This window comes from Rhinolophus sinicus, linkage group LG05 (assembly GCF_036562045.2).
Source record: "Rhinolophus sinicus isolate RSC01 linkage group LG05, ASM3656204v1, whole genome shotgun sequence".
NCBI lineage: Eukaryota > Metazoa > Chordata > Mammalia > Chiroptera > Rhinolophidae > Rhinolophus > Rhinolophus sinicus.
The window spans coordinates 169,372,122-169,395,320 of record NC_133755.1 but is presented as its reverse complement, the minus strand read 5'-3'; the positions used below and the strand labels follow the sequence as shown (position 1 = coordinate 169,395,320).

General features: G+C 34.1%; 1 protein-coding gene and 1 pseudogene across 5 annotated transcripts in view; one reads left to right on the top strand and one right to left on the bottom strand.

Annotated features, from left to right (window-relative positions):
- Positions 1-23,199, bottom strand: part of TAB2 (TGF-beta activated kinase 1 (MAP3K7) binding protein 2) — a 77,313-nt gene that overhangs the window by 31,280 nt on the left and 22,834 nt on the right. For 3 of the 5 annotated variants that reach the window (XM_074333696.1, XM_019746946.2, XM_019746944.2), the window contains exons 2-3: positions 21,117-21,265; positions 4,621-4,811 (exon numbers count right to left, since the gene is read on the bottom strand). The exons of 1 other annotated variant lie outside the window; for it this stretch is intronic. In XM_074333696.1, the coding sequence (XP_074189797.1) occupies positions 4,621-4,722 (102 nt within the window). In that variant the 5' untranslated portion in view covers positions 4,723-4,811; positions 21,117-21,265. The remainder of the gene's footprint in view (positions 1-4,620; positions 4,812-21,116; positions 21,266-23,199) is intronic. One more of the 5 variants, XM_019746945.2, reaches the window with a different exon arrangement.
- On the top strand, positions 8,891-10,001 carry LOC141571911 (large ribosomal subunit protein eL30 pseudogene; annotated as a pseudogene).

Below are 23,199 nucleotides of genomic sequence, written 5' to 3'. Positions count from 1 at the left end.
TATCATACCTTAAAAGAATCAATACTTACTACCACCTAATATCCAAATAGTGTTAAAATTCCCAGATTGTCTCATAAATGTCTTTTTAGTTTAAACCAGGACCTACTCAATGTCCAATTATTTGGTTGATATGCCTTTTAGGTTTCTTTTTAAAGTTTTTTAGGCATGTGTTGAAAAACTTGACCATTTATCCAGTAGAATTTCCCATCTGGATTGGCTCACTGCACCCTGTGGTGTCAACACCCCCTGACACTCATTGTAAACTAGTAGTTGTAACTATAGATAGGTGTGAGCAGGTTCATGTATGAATTTCTGGCAAGACCTTTTAGAGGGTCTATTTTTTATTGCATCACACAAGTAGGCACAATAATGTGTGCCTGTCTTTTTGTGATCTTGAAGCTGAATGGTAGAGTCTGATGTCAGCTTGATTCAGCTAATAATTTTTAGCAGCTACTGATGATCACTGCTTAGAAACTTAATTTCATCAGGGGTTGCAAAAAGGGTGATATTGATGATACCCCCATTATAAGGTTCCTTCTTCATGTATTAGCAGCAATTTTTCCTCAGAGAACTCGCTCTTTTCAACTATTTGGTTATTCTTTGCACAGATGAGGCAGGATGAATTCTTTCTCTCTTTACTGGTTTTTAGAGTAATGAAGGTGACTAAGATTTATTTTTCGTATCATTGTAAACTCCAGTATCTTTAACATTTTGTGTCTACTGATTGTGGTCATTGTAGCCTATCTTTAGGTGCGTGGGAATGACTTCAAGGGGGTTCCTGTGTACACAGGACATGAACTCAGGAGTCTTTCGTAACTTCCTTGTTTTCTGATAATGACAAGATGTCCAGATTGTCTTGTATACTTCCTATCTCAGATCTAAAATCAACTATTTCTCAAAGAAGCCCTGGTTACTTTACTGGGAAACAGCAGAGACACGTTTTAAGTGTATCAAAATGAGGATAAGTTTTTAAAAGGTCGAGAATCATTGCTTTTTTGTATATATACAAATCTGCATTCTCTTCAAGCAAAAAAATAATCTGAATCATAATTTCAGTTCTTTTTTCATTCTTCCCCAAGCTTCTTCTACAGACAAGAAGTTTACAGACAGTATCAAAGTATACACTATGATCATTCTCCTCAAACTTTCGTTCATTCACTCCTTCAACCAGTTATCTACTAAGTACCCATTAGGTAAGTAGAAAGGACTAGAACCACTGCTTGTAAGGATCTCATGGTCCAGTGGAGGAAATGGGTACACAAATTAATACAGACTAGTAATTGTCTTAATAGAAATATGGATAAGGACTACAGGTGGAGGTCTCTGAGGATATACTTAAATATTAAGTCTTACAAATACTGAATGAACACTACTTAATGCATTACTTTGAAAAGAAACAGCAATTTTAAACTTACAGATTTAATCATATTAAGAGAATTAAAGAGTAGTGAAAAATTCAGTTAGAAATAGAAAAAAATCAGTGCCAACTCTGCAATATTTTCACACTATTATAAGTTAAGGTTTAATCACCAAATATTAATAAATTTTAAAGTATGAATTACACATGGTGATAATATAGCTATCTTAAGAGAATCCACAACACAAGGAAATTGTGTGAGTAGTTCCAGAAACAGGGATCTGAGCAATAAATGAAGTCAAGAAGAGAACAGAGGGTAGATATTTCTCTTCTCCCAAGAAGCAAGACGTTTAACAACAGGTACATAAACGGCAGCGGGGCATGATCCTTTAACTACTAACTTCTTATATTTTGTATACTATGTTTTTTTTCATTTAGAAAAGTTCTAAACCAGTATATTATATGGAGGATTTCTCCAGAGAAAGGACTGAGGCCTACCCAATTGAGAAAGGGAGAGCTGCTCCCAAAATAAAGGCTGTCACCAAACAAGAGGTACTGCATTTAGAGGTAGCTTAATTTACCTTTACAGTTTAAAAAAATGTTTCTCCAAATTCGGGAAGACTTGCACCCTAGATGTATGCCCAAACAGCCCTCCCTATTCCTTTCTTGTTGCATTTCTTATTATATCAGCTAAAAAGCACATCACTTAGATGTCCAGAATGATTATTAACTCAAAATAAGAGTGTGGTCTGCCTTCAAAGTAATTTGCCAGCAAACAGACTTCATTTTAGTAATCACTCTGTGTTGGGAAGCACACTGTAGGGCGCCTTGGTTTTGTAAAATGAGATTAACATGATGAAGGTGATAATACTGGGTGCCCAAAGGGAATTCAAAATAATCTATTTTCTGATAAAGTTGAAAACATGCTAGTTTAATTTTTTTAAAAATAGGCAATTCATTTACACAGAGCAAAACACAAAAAACACATTTAGAAATCTTACTTTTATCTATCCCCATCTGTGTTGTTCCTCTTGCCCACTATTGGTAACCACCTTTTATTAATTTTGTTTTTAATCCTTATAGTATGTATCTGTTTATGTAAACATGGGCAAATATGCATCTGTGTGCATATATATTCCCTCTGCTCTCATGTATATATATTGATCTGCGTTTTGTTTTAATTTAATACATCCTCCTTCTGTAAGAGTACACAGAGCTCTTTATTTTTTTGAAAATATTTTAAATAATTCTACAAAAGGCTCTATATTTTACTCCCAGTTAAGGTACCTGAAAATCTCTATAGCTGTGTTATTGGACAAGTGTTCTGGGCAGTTCTTTCAAAATTAAGTCTTATAAAATTTTATGGAAGAATCAACAGTATTTTTCAGACTCAGTGAACACTCAGTCTAGTCTTATTTTATCACAAAAGGCTATCTGAAATGTTAGGAAAAGGTACCTGTGTTCTATGGGAGATGACTTCTCCCACTATCTCTGTTCCTCCCCACGTTTTCTTTAACTTCTGACTCCATTCTTATTACTTCCCCCCTTTTATTCTTTCGCATCATATATTAACAAATGACTACTGATTGATTCATTCACCAAATATTTACTACGGGTCTTCTACTATTATTACTGTTATTAGTACTGTATGCTAACATTTACTGAGCACTCATGAGTCACGTATCCTAGTAGTTGCTGTATCTACATTATGACATTTAATTCTCTGTGAAGTTTTTTATTCCCATTGTACAGCTGAGAAAAATGAGGGGATCATACTATCAAAAATGAGGGGATCATAATTGTCAAAACTTGAACTCAAGTTTAGCACTAAAACATATATTATTTATTATTATTTTAAAATTTTATTTTTATTTCCACCCAGTTTTAATGAGGTATAACTGACAGATAAAAAATGTATATATTCAGGTTGCCCAATGTGATTTTTTTTAGATGTACAATGTGATGATTTAATATATGTATATATTGTGAAATTACCACAATCAAGTTAATTAACATATCTACCACCTCAGAGTCAACTTTTTTTTTTGGTGGTGAGAACACTTAAGATCTACTCTTTTAGCAAATTTCAAGTATATAATACAATATTATTAACTCAAAACATACGCTTTTAAACACTACAATATAAAGAGGCAGGCATGTTTGGAGAATTCCAATCAGCTGAGGATGACACAGGCTGTGAGGAAGAAGGACTGGACGCGAGATCAGGCTGCAGGAGGCAGGATTTCCGACCACACACGTAGGGTTCCCAAGTCTAGGTACTTGAACTTTATTCTGAAGGTATGGGGAACAATAATGAGGTCTAACCAGGTAAACGTATGATAAAATCTGCATTTAGAAAGACACTTTGGCAGAGTGAGAAGGATGGATGGGAGAGACCAAAAGTAGGTTAGAATAAAGGCACCAATTAAATATACAGATAAAAGGTGATAAGGGCGTTAACAAAATGGAGTCACTTGATATCAGGTATAGATACTGAGTCTTTAAAAATTTCATACAATTTCAAACTTTAAACATAATTTATGAAGAGTAAATATATCTGAGCCCAAATTACTATTTTATATCTCTATTTTAACAGTGGAATAATAGTTTTTGATAGAAAGATTTCCAGTTGAATCAAATGAGAAGGCACAACTATCACTAAATACTTAGAATTATGGATTTCTAAAATTGTACATACTGAGAAGCATGTAATAATTTATTAGGTGTTTAGTGATATTAATTGGAAAACTTACAGATTAAATTAAGAATACACGTATATAAAACCTTTTTTTCTTTAGAATTGGGACCTTAGGCATTGTCTAGCTAATTTCCTTCATTTTACAGATAAGAAAGCACATAGTACTTGCCAAATATGCTTGGGATGCCTATTTAGGATTAGAACCCAAGAGTCCTGACTCCTATTTAATGATTTTCTCACTTTCATATGAAGGTCTGGAATTCTGGCAAAATAGGAGGGGAGAAAGTAAATCAAGCTCATAGCAAGTGTAAACCATGTATCAATGCTTTATATTGGGATCTCATTTAATCCTCACATCTACTTTACAAGGTAGGTGCTGTCCATATTACAGATGGCGTACAGAGCCTAAATAACTTGTTAAAGGCCATGTGACTATCAGACACCAAAGCTCATCTCTTTTGATCATAGCTCATTAATGCCAACAAGAAGATAAAAGAGTTTTCTTCCAATGTTTAGAAAAATACCCGGTTTGTATTAATAAATTCAGAAATCATTGAACACTGACCTGTAACATGCACCTGGATACAACAACTTCAGGTACTTCAGGGAATTTTTGTCGCAGGTCATGTAAAACCTGAAAATCAATTTGGTGGCTTCCTTGGGCCATTCGTATATTGCCTGATCAGGACTACTTGTACAGTAGGCAATTCTAGGCCTTAGTGGAAATAGTACTCATCTCTTCTGTCCAAGCATTTTCTGTGAAAGAAAGAAAAAAAATTTTAATGAGAACTGATTATAGAATGAATATTTTTGTGGATTTAAAATTTCAGTACAAAAGGGTATGGTGCTTAATGTATGTTATTACCTAACACTTAATATAAACTATAAAAATATTTAGTACTACAATGGTTTCCATATATTTATATTATATTTTCAGTTTATAACTCCTGATGGCAAACTTTAAATTGTCTATCTAATTCCTATGTATTCGTATGCTTTATAATGATTATGCCAAAAAACATTCAAATAAGAAATTATTGTCAAGGTGGTCTTCCCTCATTCTTTTAAAAGGGGAAAATGAATAATTTTACTAATATTTTTATTAATGATTACAGGACAGCCTGAGGGGAGTAATTCTTATTTACTTCACATACAATTCAGATCCTGAAAAAGTTTGGTTCTACAAATGACTTTGTATGCTTTATTTAAAAATGATCTATAACCCAACACATTTGATATTTCTCTTAATTTTCAGATATACTTAATCCTTAAGTGTGTAATCAATTCATTCTCAGGGGTTTAGTAGCCTTTCATCCTGTGTTTCTATTAAATTAGTATTTAAAAAACACTAATGCTTGGCCCCAACCCCAGAGGTTCTGATTTAATTGGCTGGTCAGCAGCCTGGGCATATGGATTTTTAAAAGTTCCTCAAATGATTCTAATGTGTGGCCAAGATGAAACTATCTACCTTATTTTCATTCCTAATGTAAATCATGTTGAATCTTGAAAGCCTCTTTGGGATATAAATGGTATATAAGCATATTAAATCTAAATAGTATATTAATATATTTAAAATCATGGCATTTGCTTAATAATTAAAATACATTTGACTTTAGAATAAATTTAACAATAAGACAATCCATTTAAAACAAATTTCTTATCTGTAGTATTTCTCTTTTAACCTTGTTAACATAAGCTTAAAAAAATAAGTCTGTAAACTGCATGAATATAGGAATATAGGTCTCTTTGGTCCATTATTGTGTACCTTGCACTCTGTAAACAGTTTTCAGAATAACAGTAGATACTAAATATTTTTGAGTAAATTTTGAGTACATTTTTATTCTGCTGAGAACTCGAGTCCTCAACAGAATAAAAGCTCACTTAGGTATCATGCATAGTAAAGCCTTTCAGCTTTTTAATTATCCTTTGATTAAATTTTACTGAATTCTTTTGTTTATGTGACATTAGCTTGGTTCCAGCTCACAGGTTAAGCACTGCCAAACCAAGGTGTTTGCATTCTAGATTTCCCAAATCTATTTCTATGTAACACACACACACACACACACACACACACACACACATTTTAGCACTCAAAGTAGTGTTCCTACAAAAGGCTTGCAGGACAGAAGTACTGAAAATTAGTAAACGATACTCAAAAGTAATTTAAGGCGTGACAAACATGCAACAGTACTGACACCCTTGACTTCACTCAAGCTATAAGAGCTCATTTCTCTTCCCCTTCCCTGTTTTGGGTTAAAACTCACTGAAAATTTGCATTTACTTAAGTGTCTTCATTTCCTTCCTCCTAATCGCTTTTAAACCTACCCCAATCACAGTTTTTTGCCACTGAAACCACACTTCTCAAAGCCGTCATAGACTCTCGGGTTGTCCAACCTGAAGGGCAGTCCTCAGCCCTCACCTTACCTGACCTCTCTGCAGCCGCCCCTGCATTTTTAAAACAATTTCTTCCCTTGGCTTCTGAGATTTATACTCTTCTGGTTTTCTTCCTACCCACTGGCAGCTCTTTTCAGCTTTCTTTGTCACATCCTCTTCCTCTTCTGGACATCTAAATGTTGGTGGGCTATGGATGCACATCTAGGGTTTCTTTTCAGCTATATCTACACTCCTCCTCAAGGTAATCTCATCCAAACAGACTACATTAAACGAGGCTTTGCAAATTTCTATCTCCAACGCCAAGGGAGTTCTCTCCCATGAGTTCCAGACTAACATCGCCTGCTGCCTACCTGACATACCCTCTGGATACCTAAAATTCTTAGTATGTCCACAATCAAACTTTTAATTTCCCCCCATCCAAACCAACCCTTTCCCAGTCTTTTTCATCTCAGTAAATAGTAACATCATTCATCCAGTTGCTCCTTCTCTAACGTTCCATATCTAATCCATCATCATATCTTGTTGGCTGTATTTGCAAAAAAAGATTCTGAATCTTACCACTTTCCACACTTCTGTTACTATCTTTGTCTAAGTCACCATCTTAATTCACCTAAATTGAAAACAAAGGTCTAACTGGTCCTCCCTGCCTTCACTCTCTGCTCCACCTGCACGCTGACTCTATTAGAACGGAGTGATCTTTGTGAAAAGTAAATCAGAGCAATCATTCCCCTGCTCAAACCCTACAACATAAGGCTCCTCGGACTTCATCTCCTCTCACTCTCCTTGTTCCCTCAGTTCTAAACTGAGCTCCTTCAGTTCTGGTTAGTTCTCAAAAGAAGTCAATCTCATTCCTCCCTTAGGACTTTTGGACTTGACGCTCCTTGTGCCTGGAACACTTTTCCCTCAGATACTCACAAGGCTCTTACTTAAGGTCTCTGATCAAACATCACTTCCTCAGAGACAGCTTCCCTGATCAATCTCTATCTAAAATAATGCCATGTGTCTACGCTCCCATCACATTCTCATACCCTGCTTTTTCTCTGTAATATTTATCAATACCTGACATATACTTATTTATTGTTTATCTATCCTCAAAATGTTAGCGCCACAGGATCAAGAACTTTGAAGTTGACTGCTGTGTCCCCAGGATCTAGGTCAAAGATGCAACATTTGATAAAATGAAGGTTTTACTGTATTGTTTCTTCATATTACCTTGCTTCAAAACAAATTTCCAATGATCTAGATTTGGAAATGTATAATTTGAGGAAGAAGCAAATAAGTAAATGCTCAGTCTAATTCAGGATCACTTTTATTATTTAAAAGATGAATCATGCAAATAAATTTCAACTTATTCCATTATTGAAACATATTCAGAAATCTCTAAAGTTCCTTAAAAAACTCATCACATTTGCTTGCTTTTCTAATGAAGACTATCAAGTACACAAATGAGGAAATTGTTCAAATGTACAATTGTATTTTAGGGGTTCTATGTCCCCTAATGGCTAAGTAGTTCCTACTGGACCAACTCTCTCACCAAGTACAACTACAAACAACAAAGTATTAAAAAAACAACTACTTGAAGGCAGAAGGCAGAAACAACAATGGGCTGATGGTGATGGTGGTGCTGGGGGTGTGGAGAAGAAGAAGGGGTGATTTTCAGTTTTTTTAATGGCTTTTAGCTAGAGAGCAGGCCCCAGTTGGTGCGGATAGCTAAAACCTAAACAGAGAAGCTGTAGTCTTACTTGATTAATGAACCAAAGGATAGATTTTGGCATAACCACAACCTACTAAGTAAATCACAGAAAGAAAAGCACCAAATTCTACGCATTCTGCACACATCTCTGATCAATAAACTACACATATGTGAGCGATTCCAAGCAGCCAGGCTGTGGCTAAAATAATGGAATTGAGATTTCCGTCTGTAGTTTGAGTTCAGCCAAGTTGACTGCCTAAAACAAAGAAGCAAGCAAGCAAACAAACCAACCAAACATCAATAGTCATTGGAGGAACATCATAGAACTTACAGTCTCTACAACGTGTCATTCGTAATGCTTAGGATACAATCTAAATTATACATAAGAAACAGGAAAAATTGACCCATACTCAAGAGAAAATGCAACCAACGGAGACCAAGCCCAATGACCCAGATGCTGGAATTACATCGTAAGGATTTTAAAGCAGTTATTTTAACTATGCTCAAGGAGTAAGGGCAAATATGCCTGGGTCTATTGGGGTAGGAGGGGTGGGGGGAGTATATTGAAAAAAAAAAAAAAAAAAAAAGAACCAAATGCAAATTCATGAAGTGAAATAAAATGTCTGAAATAAAAAAAAAAAAAATCACTGGATGGATTAACCAAAGATTGGAAATGACAGAAGAGTCAGTGAACTTGAAGACAAAGCAAAAGAAATTATTACAACCTGAAGGATGGAGAAAAAAAAAAATTGGGTCAGAGGTGTACAGAACCTCAGGGACTTGTGGGAAAATATCAGAAATTCTAACATACCTGTAATTGGAGATCCAGAAGGACAGGGGAGAGAGAATGGGGTAGAAAAGAGTATTTAAAGAAATAATGGCTAAAATCTTCCACAAATTAGTAAAAGATGCAGATTAGTAAAAGATCTTGATGGGTTCCCCAGATATTGTGGTGGCTGCTCTTGGTTGGGGACCATCCTGTACCTAAGGCAGGATAATGGTGGCTGCAAAGACGACAAAAAAGTCAGTGGAGTTGATCAGCTACAGCCCCCACTCCTTATGAAAAGTGCAAAGTACCTGCTGGGATAAAAGCCAACTCTAAAAATGATCAGACAAGGCAAAGTAAAACTGGTCATCCTTACCTACAACTGCCCAGCTTTGAGGAAATCTGAAACAGAGCATTATGTATGTCATGTTGGCCAAAACTGGTGACCATCATTACAGTGGCAATAATACTGAATTGGCATAGCATGTGGAATATACTAGAGTATGCAAACTGGCTATCATTGACTCAGGGAACTCTGGTATCATTAGAAGCATGCCAGAACAGATTAGTGAGAAGTAATCCATGGAAAATTTTTCTTTAATAAAATTGACCAGAGATTGTTTAAAAAAACACACAAAACAGAACAAAAACAAAAAGATCTTGATCAAGAAGATCAGCAAATCCTAAATAGGAAAAGCCAAAGAAAACCTCACACAGGAGTAACAGTCAAACTGCTGAAAATCACAGAAAAAGAAAATCTTGAAAGCAGCCAAAGAAATGGCACACAGGAACAACAATCGAATGAATGTTGGCTTCTCATCATCAAACAATGGAGGCCAGAAAATAGTGACATGACATATTCTAAGTGCTGAAAAGGAAGACAGACATACAGCCTACATTCTATATCCAGCAAAAGTAAACTTTAAGGACAAGGCAAAATAACTATATTTAACTGTCTGTGTGGGTACGTTTTACAACTAAACACATTACTGAAACAAACAAACAGGTATCTACTTACATTCAAAAGGAAAGCCAAGAAATACCTTGTAACTTAATCTGGAAATTCTTTCTAATAAATGGAGACATTTCCTATGAAAAGATACAAAATGACCACTCTTTTGAGAAAATAAAAATCACACTTTATAGTCAAAGTATTGGCTTTTACTATTAAAATCTTATTAAAAATTTAGTGAATAAATTAAATATCACTGATACACAGCCTTAAAACTTTCCTAAAGAGTAGAATTTCCTAAGAGTAGAATTTAAAGAAACAGTGCTCTACTTTAGCCATTTGTTTCTAAAATTTTCTGGCAGAACAATATGCTAATAGTTAAAAACAGAGATAACCTAACATTGCTAAGTATTTCAACCTCAATTCTACATTAGTGGACACTGTCTCATTTAATAATATGCATCAATTAAATGAGGAAATGTATATGAAGTGTACAGTATTTGAAACATAATGATGGCTGGTTAAGTATAAATTTTAGGATGCTATAATTTGTGTTCATTTATTTACAAAATTTAATCCGCCCTTTACTTGCAGTGTCTTTTTGGGCAAATCATTTAACTTCTCTGTGCCTCAGTTTCCTTATCTATAAAATGGTGATGATAGAGTAGCCAGCTACCTCATATGATTATGAGAATTAAATGAGAAATACAGGTAAGATAATGAAAAAGAACACAGTAAGTCCACAAGAAATAAAATAGCTCATGTAAATGTATCCAGTAATAATATTATTTCTTCTTTGTAAAATGGAGAAAACAACTCAAAGAATTGTCAAGGGTTAGTGACAACACAGCGCAAGTTAATTGACCTGCACCTGCTTAGCCTGGAGCAAATAAATCCAAATATTTATTTATTCTAAATATTATGAATTTCCACAAAGTACAAAGAACAAAACCTTAGCAAACAGGGCTGTATGCTACTCTGGTTGCAGAATATTGAAGGAGTTGATTGAACAGCTGAGCTCTTCCTTTTCCATGTATGCAGACAAATAACTTGTGTAACGGGGGAACTGGACAAAGCTGCCTGAAAAGCCAAACAATACTGGGTTGTACATAAGTGCCAGATAAGGGGTATAAACTGTGCTATAGGTGCCATGGTCTGGGCTGAGAGGGGCAGTCTTGAATCATGGGTATTGAAATAAGAAGGTTAAAGTATGAAGCAAGGCAACCAAACACTAGAAAGATTCTGGAACAGTGAGTCAGTCACCTGTCTGGCTAGAAGGAAGGAGGGACAGGAGGAAAGAAGGGGATTGTGAAAAAGGAGTTCTGGGTGGGGAGTAGTTACAGGAGAAGACGAGAAAGGCCAACAAAGGTTCCAAGTGTTTAGTGGCCTTTATGACAGAAGGCCTTGGCGTACATTGACACTGACGTTTCAGTATTATGTAAAACTATACACATCTTTTATCTTTGCCCCATTCTTACGTGATTAAATGTAACTGGAACACATTTTTTAATCCTTTTAACAAAAACATAGTTCATGTTGAATGTCTAAGAGAAATAAGATGAAATATATAAAACTAAAATTCACTTCTCAACTGCATTATGGGTCTCCTTTAGCTTAGGGAGAAGGTAAGGAGGTCTTCCCATTTGAACATACTTGTATATACGATCCTAAAATTTAATTCTGGTTTCCATAGTAACATCTATAGATGACAATCTTTTCTGTGACTATTGGAATCTTGAGTTGGATAGGACCCTAGGAAAAGTATGTAATTTAAGAGGTTAGAGAAAAACCTTGCTGTCCAGTAGAATCCTTGCTAGACTTCCTCTTTCACACACCTGTCCAATTTTACCTCTTAACACCAACCTTTGGCAATAAACAAATTCTTTAAACAAGTAACGTTACTTCCAAAGTACAGAGACTACATTGTTCACTGCTATATCCTAAATACTGAGAAAGTGTATGGAAAGTAGTAGATGCTTAGTACATATTTGTTGCAATAAATCTCTAAATACCCATGAGAATACATCTAGATTTTAAAGACTACTGTAAAAAAAGAAGTATATATCCCTCCAAACTAAAGTGTTTTCCTAACTCTCAGGTATAAGTCACTGCTGCTATAATGCTTTGTTTTTTTCTTTTTAAATTAAATTTACTGGGGTGACATTGGTTAATAAAATTATATATGTATCAAGTGTATATTTCTACATCTATATATTGCATTATGTGTTCAACACCCAAATCTCCTTTTATCACCATATATTTGACCCCCCCTTTCCTTTTTTACCTCCCCCCCTTACCCTCTGGTAACCTCTAAACTGTTGTCTGTGTCTATGAGTTTTTGCTTGTTTGTCTTGTTCGTTTGCTTTCAGTTTTATATCCCACGAGCAAAAATCATATGGTTCTCAACTTTTTCTGACTTATTTCACTTAGCATGATAATCTCGAGATACATCCACGTTGTTGCAAATGGCAGTATTTCACCTTTTCTTATGGCTGAGTAATAATATTCCATTGTATATATGTACCACATCTTCATCCAATCATCTATCGAAGGATACTTTGGTTGTTCCATGTCTTGGCCATTGTAAATTATGCTGCAATGAACACTGGGGTACGTGCATATATCTTTGTGGATAAAAGTTTTCTGATTTTTGGGGTAGAGACTCAGAAGACGGACTGCTGGGTCATATGGTAATTCTAGTCTTCAGTTTCTGAGGAATCTCCATACTGTTTTCCATAGTGGCTGTACCAATTTACATTCCCACCAGTAGTGTATGAAGGTTCCTTTTTCTCCGCAACCTCTTTAACACTTCTTATTACTTGTCTTGTTGATAATACCCATTCCAACAGGTGTGAGGTGGTATCTCATTGTGGTTTTGATTTGTATCGCCCTAATAGCTAGTGAAGTTGAGCATTTTTTCATATATGTTGGCCATTTATTTGTATGTCTTCTTGGGAGAAGTGTCAATTCAGGTCCTCTGCCCACTTTTAAATTGGATTGTTTTTTGTTGGAGTTGTATGAGTTCTTTATATACTGGGGGTGCCAAAAAAATGTATACAAATGGACACTGGTTAACATTGCTCAAGCAGTAGTTCCCCGTAATCAGAAGTGTCTGGACGCTGATGGTAACCACTTTGAGCACCTCTTGTAATTGCAGAAGTCAAACGTGACTTGTATTCATCTTTTGTTATCAGTATATATTGAGTATTAGAATTTTAATAGTTTTCCCCTTTATTAAAATGTGTATACATTTTTTTGGCATCCTCTGTATTTTGGATATTAGTCCCTCATTGGAGGTGCTGTTTGCAAATATCTTCTCCCATTTGGTTGGTTGCCTCTTTGTTTATGGTTTTTTTTGCTGTGCAGAAGTTTTTTACTTTGGTAAGTTCCATTCATTTATTTTTGCTTTTACTTCCCTTGCCTTTGAAATCTTCGCTAAGATCAAGATTCTTAAGTTCATTATCTATGTTTTCTTCTTTGCAATTTATTGTTTTAGGTCTTATATTTAGGTTTCTGATTCATTCTGAGTTAATTTTGGTGTATGGCGAGATAGCAATCTAGTTTTGACACTGCAAATCTATTCCAATGCAATTGATATATTAGGAAACAATGTGAGCACTAAGTGGATTTTGCTGTGATTCTGTCTGTGATAAACACTAGGTGAATAAAGAAACCCATACTCAGCAGAAACAAAGCTACATATGAATACACAACATGTAAATACAACGCACCTCAAACATCTATCTGCTAGCTACTTTCAGCTCACTGCATCTGCGTGCAGTCAGTTACACTTATCCACATCTTGTGTGACAACTTTCCTTCTGATTTCAGAAAACCCTTCTTTGACTACTTCACAATAACAATCTGCCACATCGACGCTCACTTCCATAAGCAAACTTCAGGCTTTTTCAGAGCAAAGAACAATATTTATTTGGATAAATATTATATAAGTATTTACATATTTCTGAACCATTTAACATTTATAAAAATACACTACCAAAAAAAAAATACACTACCATGGTTTTTTAAGGTTCCTATCTTTTAAAAATATTCATTGATGAAGTTTTTGAGTGTTGTACCCCAAATTCAATTTTTTCCACAAGCCCTGTGGGTTCTTCTTCTCTCTTGCTCTCTCTCTCTTTTTTTTTTTACAATTTGCAAAGCATGGTGATTTTTGGAAGCAACATATGTCAAATTTTAACAGAACTGTCTGTACTGCAAAGCCCCTCTGACCTCAACAACTCTTGATACTGACTTCCCCAGGATGCCTAATAGGAAGGCAGAATGTTTCAACTTAATCTGTTTGGTTGTCAATATGATGTTAAGTTTCTTATTACTAATTATAATGTGTCTGTTCTGTGGATTGGCTGACATTATCAGACTGTGCAGTGAGTTATTCTTAAAGAATATCTTCATCATAGAAAGATGTATTCATATGGAATAAAAATAGCTGAATGATGTTATAATTTTAAAAATTAAAGTTTTGAAACTTTTCAGCCTCTTAAGATTTTAGGATTAAACAGGAAAAAAATCGTATTACTTCCCTAATTACATACTCTATTTTAAACATCTATTACATTATTGATGTATTATATAAGTATCTCATTAATTGCCAGTTAGGTAATAGCTGATGCACTTCACATTTGATTAACTTTAAAAGAATTTACAAATGTCATCAATTGAACATGGAAAATTTCAAAATTGCTTTTAAAAGAAAATTGTTAGAATTATATTTACAATAGAATTTATATTTAGAATAGAACTTATATTTAGAACTTACATAGAAGTTATATTTATATAGAATAGAATTTATATTTACAATTTATATTTGTTACAACTTAACGAAGGCAAAGCAAACTTTTCCCCCAAAATCTGTATCACTTATTTTCCTAAGAGTTAAAGTACAAGAATTAAAGCTATGTAATTAAAAATCTGAAATTCAAATACTATCACCATTTAAGATTAAAAACAAGATAATTACACTCCATCTTTAGCATAATCTTTAGCATAAAACAGCTGTCATATTGAATCATTTTACATAGTTAACCAGTTATTTGCAAAAAAATAAAAAAAAAATAGAAACATACCAAATCATCTAAATGTTACTTACTTTAACTATCATCTAAATGTTACTTACTTTAACTATTATATTCAGATTTAGTGTTATTTAAAAGCTTGAACGGAGCAAAGGATCACGTTACCAAAAAATGGGTTCTCAACTTTACAAGCCTATAATAATTTACTTTCTAAAGAAAAACAATAAACATTAATAGTTGAAGAAACAATAATCCATACTACGTTCTATTAAAAAGAAAATTTCCCAATTTTCTCATTTAATACTGCCTCAAGTCCATGAATGTTGACCATTTCTTACGGTTAAAAGGCTTACCAGTAATAAGTTCTTCTAAAAGGAATGTGCAAGTCAGCCACACTTGGCAATTTATGCACTGTGGTTTTGTGGTGAGTGCTACCATTTTCTAAGGATCAAGAAAAGTGCAACAAATCTAAGACAGAATGGTTATAATTCATCAAAACATATTATATAACTAACTACCTTTTTGTGTATTTTCCAATTCATAGCCCATTATTATTTTCCAATACATTAAGGCTTTATGAAAGAAAACAAAGTTACCATTCAGTGCCCCCTGCCCCCCACTATAATTTCTGGATAATCCACCCTGTGCATAAGTATTATCTTTAAAAAACATGATCTAAACATGACAATAAGTTCCTATTTATGGGAAAAAAGGGGAAAGATAACGAAAGCACTCGAAAGAACCAATTTTCATCTTACAACAACCATAAACTTTTGTAATGAATCAATGAACTCAATGACATGTGAAAATTATAATTTGGTTAAAATATTAATCTAAAATGGCATCTTGATATGAAGATGCAGAGAAAGTTATGAGAAGTTTCACCAACTGATCCCCATGCAGTATCAATCTCTTCTTGGCCCTATGTTTTGCTGCTCATCTCATAAAACTTTGCCCATCTTCTTTCCAATGTCATGACCCTCTAATGTCAAGCTGACTTTTCCTCAGAGTAGACTGATGACCAGCTGCTAGCTGTGTGTTAATGTACCGGGAGAGTAAAGATTAAGTGCATAAATTAGACATAGTGTAAATGGATAGTTATTATTGATCTCTTAAATCCTTTAATAACTAACAAAAAGTTAAATTAGCAGTTTTTAAATTATACAAAAACACCTGATTGGTAATTTGACAACTGTGGTGAATCAGGAGACTGCTAATCCTGCTAACAAAGAAAATATATAAAAATCTATATGCAATGGAAAACATTTAAACAAAACATTTCATTACTATACTAGTACTCAGAATTCAAAGTGAGCAAAGTTAAAACTGGTAAAACATATTAAACTGAATCAAGTTTCTAAAATACAGTATGTATGATACAATAATTTTTTTAAGTATGTGCAAGTCTTTCAAATCTAACACTGTGAAACTGTTGTATAGTTGGCTGTTAGTCTTACTATAGTTATGGTGAATGAATTTTTTGTTAGATGGTCAAAAATAATCTCAGAACTGTACATAAACTCATATCTCAGATTTATTATATATAAATCTATCTTACGTTTCTCCAAACAATTATAGATACCCTTGGTGAATATTCAATTTAATATTTGAAATTGTATAACTGAATAAAAAAGAACCAGAAATCTCATCCTACAATACTTATCCGTAAATCTAGGAAGACTTTTCTAATGAAATATAAACTATAAAAAAGTGATCATCTACTTAACATTTTTATTTATGAAATATTTTCTAATGTATTATTTTATATATTTTTTATAAGTATTATATACATATTGCTTACTCAATAAACTTGAGTGCTTACTACATACTCTATACAATGGATACTGAAAATATTAAAATTAATAAAAGCATAGTTGCCTATGTTCAAAAACTTTATATTTTAGAAGACAAATATATCAACAAATAAATGTAGTAACTGAGTTGTCACAGATGAAATATGCAGTATACAAGGGAAACAAGGAGGGACCAGTGAATTCTGAGGTAAGGGGAGGATTTAAGGAAAGGATACATTAAAGAAGGTGACAGCTAAGCTGGGTTTTGGAGGATAAAAATGTGTTCACTAAGTGGATAGGTGAGAGGGAAAGAATATTTCAGACACAAGCAGTTGCCTGGGGAAAGACTTAAAGGAGTAAAAGAGCATGGTAAGTTTGGGAAACTACAGGGAGAATGTGTGATGCAAGATGAAGCTGAAGAATTAGGGTAGGTAGGGTCATATCATGGAAGATCGCAACTGCCCTCCTCTGCACCATGCATGCTGCATCCCGCAAGTCAGCAAAAACAACGTGCCTCTCCCTTTCTCAATTCAGATAATTTATCTTTCAAGTTCTAGGCCCTGCCTGGTTCTGTGACATTCCACTAAGTCCCAGACACAGGCATGCATTCACAGCAACATTCAGTCTGTGCCATTTAGAGGTATACAAGCTGCAATGAAGGTCAAGAGAAAGAAATGCCTAAAATTTAGGAATTAGGACAGGCAGGAGAAACTTCACAAAGACTCTAGTGCGTGCTTGAGCTTAGTCATAAGAGATGAATGCTAAAAGTCTTGCAGGACATCACTGACAACTGTGTTGGGGAAAAGGCCATGAAAGAACATGACAAATGTGAGAAATTATGGCTGTAGTATAGCAGGGAAATGAAATAAGGTTGAAAAGGTAGGAAATTTTCACTGCAAAATACACAGATTTCAGATAATGTAAAAGATACATCTAAGAAAATTCTACTGGTCTGGAACTTTCTCATAGATATCCACTTTTTGGTTCACCATTTCTGGGATCCATTCCACAAACGTCGCCCACTACATGCCAAGCAATATTGCTCTAAATATGCAAAGATGAATAAAATATAGTTCCTGCTTCTGAGATTATAATCTAGTAGAATTCATATTTATATTGTACTTCTTATCGCACATATGCGTTATCTCATTTTATCCTCCCCACACAGGAAGCAGAGAAGACAAATGTTACACCATTTTTTTTTTAACGTAAGAGAATCATGGAGCGACATATTAAGAGAGATATCCAGTTTCAACTAAGTCAGTAGCAGATCAGTGTTCTAAGCCAGTGTTCACAACTGTGGTGTCACTACCCACTGCTACTGCAATCAGTTGTGAGATGGGTTAATGAAATTTGTCACTAATAATAAAGTACCAGAGTCCATCTCTCTACCCATGTCTATATAAATTAAAGCATCTAATCTAGAGACAAACACGTGTTTAAAGAGGAGCATACAAGAATGGTCAACTCAGTGTGTATTACTGAAAACCACCTGAATGTCCATCGAGAAATGAATAAATAAATTATTGTATGGTAACACTAAGGAATACCATGTAGCTGTTTTCTTTCTCTCTCTCTCTCTCTTTTTTATGTGGAGTAAGATATACAAATAATTACACGGAAAGACCTATAAGACATTACTGAATGAAAAAGGATGCAAAATCCATGTATGTAAATAATACCCTTTGTATTTTTTTTAAAAAGATACCAAAAAACAGATACATTTTAAACAGATATTTTTATATGAATGCAGAGGAAAGGTTCTGAAAAGCTATCACTAATTATTTTGAAGAGGGGGTTGGGTAAAAGGACCCATGGATGAAAGATGGTCCAAGGAGATTTAGTCATCTCTGTTATGTTTTCGTTTTTTTCTTTAAAAGAATATATATTCATGTATTACTTGTATAATTAATCACAAACAATTGAGATCAAGTAGAGCAGAATATTTCCCCTATAAAATTATTTCCTATATATTTCTACATAACATTACTTGTATTCTGATATGTGGGTAGGAGAGTAACAGTGGAATGAAATGAGTTATTTCAAAGTACCTGTACTTAGCCAACTACATGAACTTTCAAATAACTGAAAGGCTATGTTATCTATGTTGAAACTGTTACTGACATAGTTAACAGCTGTAACAATGATCAATTTTCAGGATGCTTGACAGATGAGATCTACGGCTATGTCGTAATTTAAATGTTATCTATGGGCTTATATGTTTAGGTCCATGACTAACTATCTCTATGCTTTGTCTCCTAATTTATGACCTACTGTTTAAAACAAAAAAAAGGCCAGGTGCCTTTTTCCTTTCATCAAAAGGCTAACTCAATGTCAACTAATACACAGTCCTTACACTGAGTAAGTAGTACTCATCCACCAATGAGATGGTTTAAATGTTTAAAAGAGGTAAGGGGTAGTAGAAAAATAAGTTTATTGTTACTATCTTAAGCTTAAGAGTCTCCCAATAAATACAACAAATACTCTTATAGAAAGTTATCATACATAACAGGTGGACAAGAAACTTTTCTTTGAGCTTATAGTATAACCACTACGGCTCAGCACTTAACATGTATTATTTCAATCACGTCTTGCAACATCCCTAGAGTGAGGATTAAATGAGCAATTGCAGGTAAAACTCTTCACACATGCCTGACACATATAATAATAAGTGTTGTCCTTTATTCGGTATTGCTACTGCCTCATCTCTAACTTTATCAAGCAACACTCACTCTACCAGTCAGCTTTTCAAAAGACTCACTGCTTTAAGTGCACCAACGCTAAATCTTCAGTGGATTCTCATTTCCTACTGCATGAAATTAAACCCCTTCACCTGATATTCGAAAGCATGTATGACACAACTCCGTCGCTCGTCGTATCCCTCTGTACCCCCCTCTTCTCTAGGCACAATGGAGTGCTCGCAATTTTTATTTCCATAACTTAGAAATACTCCTACCCCTCTCTCTAAAGAATTCTATCTTTCAAGGCTCAGTGAAAACATTACCTTCCCCACAAAACTGATTCTCTCTGGTACTCTCAAGTACATTGCCTGCATCTCTATTATGATACTTTAAAAAAATTACTTGTCTATAAGGTCACTGAAAGTAAGGTTTATTCATTTTGACATCCCTACTATGTCTAGCACAGTGTTTCAAACACAATTTGCATTCAATAATACAGAAGATTTTACCATTACTAATAGCCCATTATAACTAATAAGACTTGAAATTCAGATGTAATTCTCTCTTTAATTTGTCATTTTCATTCACCTAACAGTGGTAATGCTCCTACAGCTCTAGTAGTAGTTTCTCTTCCAGTCCTAATGCAACACTCAATGAGATAAAACTCTTTCAATACCAAACAAATAATGTGGCATATAATCAGTGACCTAGTGCTGACTAGATTGGCTGACATTAAACTCATTATGCATTAACGTTGGAGGGAGGAATATAAAGCATAAGCTAGAATGTCAGGATCATCTCTTAAAACAAGTGGAATATAAAACTCCTCTGTTCAATATTGGGTAATCTCTAACCTATCTGAATTGAACATTAAAATCAAAAGATATGAGTAGATAGAGTTATCTATGCATTTAGTAAATTAAGTCACCTTTTATGGATTAATTCTATTTTTAAATCTATACAAATTGGTAAAAGCAATAAATGTCCTTAAAAGTTAACTCCACCCTCAAATCATTCATAAGTAGTTTTCTCTTGGCTAAAATCTAAGGCAGCAGGAAACGTCAGTTTTCAGTTTTGTTGTTACATTTTATTTTAATTTTGTTGTTATAATTCCAACTACTTGTGACATATTGTCTGGTCTCTTTCGAGCAATCAAGTAAAAATATAGCAAATATTAGTTATACTTATGTTTAAAATATAATTTAATTCTTCATGTAAAAGTATTATATAATACATTATTCGGTTCTATCCAGAAATCTTACTTATGACTTCCAATTACTGAAGACTGTATTAACTCTTTATGTGAAAGCATTCATAGTGTAGAACAAATGAGGAACTCAGGATGGAGAGCCAGTTTCATTTATTTAATTCCCTATACTACTTATATTATATGTGAACCTCCTAAAGGCAGACAGTTTTATTGTTGTTAATGTTTACTTTTCAATAAAGACCAGACTAATTTTTGTACACTTACAGGGCTTAACTCGATAGCATTTCAAATTTATTTTTCTTAAATTGTTTTTGGATTAGTTTGCTACGACTAGCAAACAAGTTAAATTAGAAATATTCACGCAAAAGTTATGTTAAAGTCAATACTAGCCACAAGTTACCTAGATGTTAGGGATGCTACTATACTTTGAAGCAAGATGACCACAAGTGTTGAAAGTAAAGTTTCGGTTATTACAGGTTTCATGGTAAGGCAGTTACAGAGACTAAGCTTGACCGGTGCCATGGTCTTTAGCATACCTGGAAATAGAAAAATTCAAATTGTAGCTGTTCTTGGTTGGCCCATTGCCATTTTTGCAGCTTACAAATTTTTAATTAAGTAACTGCAGTGAGCTCATCTCTACTGGATACTTCTTTTCCAGGGCAGGTCCAGGAACTGGGTCTGGAGCCTTGAAAGCAGAAGAGAAACTAGAGTAAACTAGAGGTAGGCAGAACAAGAAACGTGACCAGATAACATTATGAGGTCTAATAGCGGTGAGGTAGTCCCCAAGGTCTCTCACATGAAATATTTTGAAGTGGAAAAAGGATCTCTTAAATTATAAGTTACCAGAAGACACTATTTACATTAGTTAAGTATTTGTTTTAATCTACCCAACTCTATTCTGGACTCCCAATTCTAGAAATTTAAACAGTAGCCTTTATGAAATCTCTAGTGGCTTTTAGCAACGGACTGTCCAACATGAGACCACAGAGTGTAACAGAAAGAGAAAAACAACAATAAACCCATTTTCAATGGTAAAACTGGAATTGTAAAGTCCTCATTTTCAGGTCATTTTGCTTTGCTCTTTTGCTATCTTATTTCCAATTGTCTTCTAACTGCTCCCCTAATATCCTAAAATCAATTCTCAGAGGTTTCTTAAGAAATACTTTAGATACATCCAAGCAATGAACTGAATTTCAAGTTCCAATTTTAAAAAATACTTGGTAATTCTTAAAGAGGGAGGCAAAGAACAGCTCATAAGATGTGGTTCTTAACCACACTGGAAATTCTTGTTTCCATTACCAAAATAGATTCAATGATTTAAAAAAATTGTTAGGTCCATATTAAAGAAACAAACTTGCAACTACAAAAGTTACAGAGATGGTAGGATATTAAAATTGGTAGACTGCTGTACTAATTAGATTACTAGGGCCTGGAAACAATGTCCTTATGCTTGGTGAGCTGGCACCCTAAGTCGTTTCTCCAAGAAACGAATCCCACAGCAGTCAAAATAAACTGAATTCTCTGCTACTGCCAAATGATGGCAGATTGTGAGGATTTTAACAGGACTAAAAAAATAGTGAAGACAAGGATACAAAGAACTTAACTCCCTGCATTTTTAGTAACTAGCAACACAACAAAGAAAAATAAAAGTAGTTTTTAAGAAAAATGTAATAGTTCCATCTTTTAGGATGGTATGTTGTAGGTGAAAAACATCTGGGAGAGACAAATGTAGGTTCAAATCTGGTTTCAGTACGGCCTGGGACTAAAACTCTGCAGAAGTTTTCTTTCTATGAAATGGGACACCGCCCCCAATCTCTCTGCACTGTCATGACATGGCATACAGTAGGTATTCAATACATTTTTTTCATCACTAAAGAATGAAACACATTTTTTTTTGTTCTAAGCATATGTGTAGACTTAAGTTTTCATTTTAACATATACTAAAGCAAGAGCTGTGTAACAAGGTTTAGTTTTAATTAACTTATCACATCACTGATTTCAGAACAACTTATCATCATTGATTTCAGAACAACTACAAAGCAAATGTGTGAGAGAGCTCAGCTCTGAGAGCTGATGATGAAGTAAAAATATATAGCAATTTACTTTTAGGATATAAAGAGAATTAGTGGTAAACAAGAAGACATGTAATTCTTCTCCAAGTAAAGTAGAAAATACTTTTGTCAACACACCTCTTGTTAAAAGGTTATAGATCTGGAACATGGTGCTTTTTAAAAAACAAAATAATCAATATAACATATAACTTGGGTCTTTAAGTCAGGAAATGCTTTAACGGCAAAAAAAAAGCCTTACATTTGTGCAATAATTTCCCTCTTACTGATAGAACAGTGGGTTCCACACAAAATTATTATTTACCAAATATGGCTCAAAGATCAGATTACACTTTCCCTGGCATTACCAAGTAATCGAGCAAGTATCACAAGCCACAAGAAATTAAAAAAAAACCTTTTTCCCTTAAAGTCACTCTAAATATATTCACTGCTGCAACTTTATTTCAGAAGTTTTTAAAAATTAACATGAAAAGTGTCTTATTCAAAATAGACTGCAGTTTACATAGAGATAAGATTAAATTAAGTTTGTGTATTCCCTAGAATGCAAAAA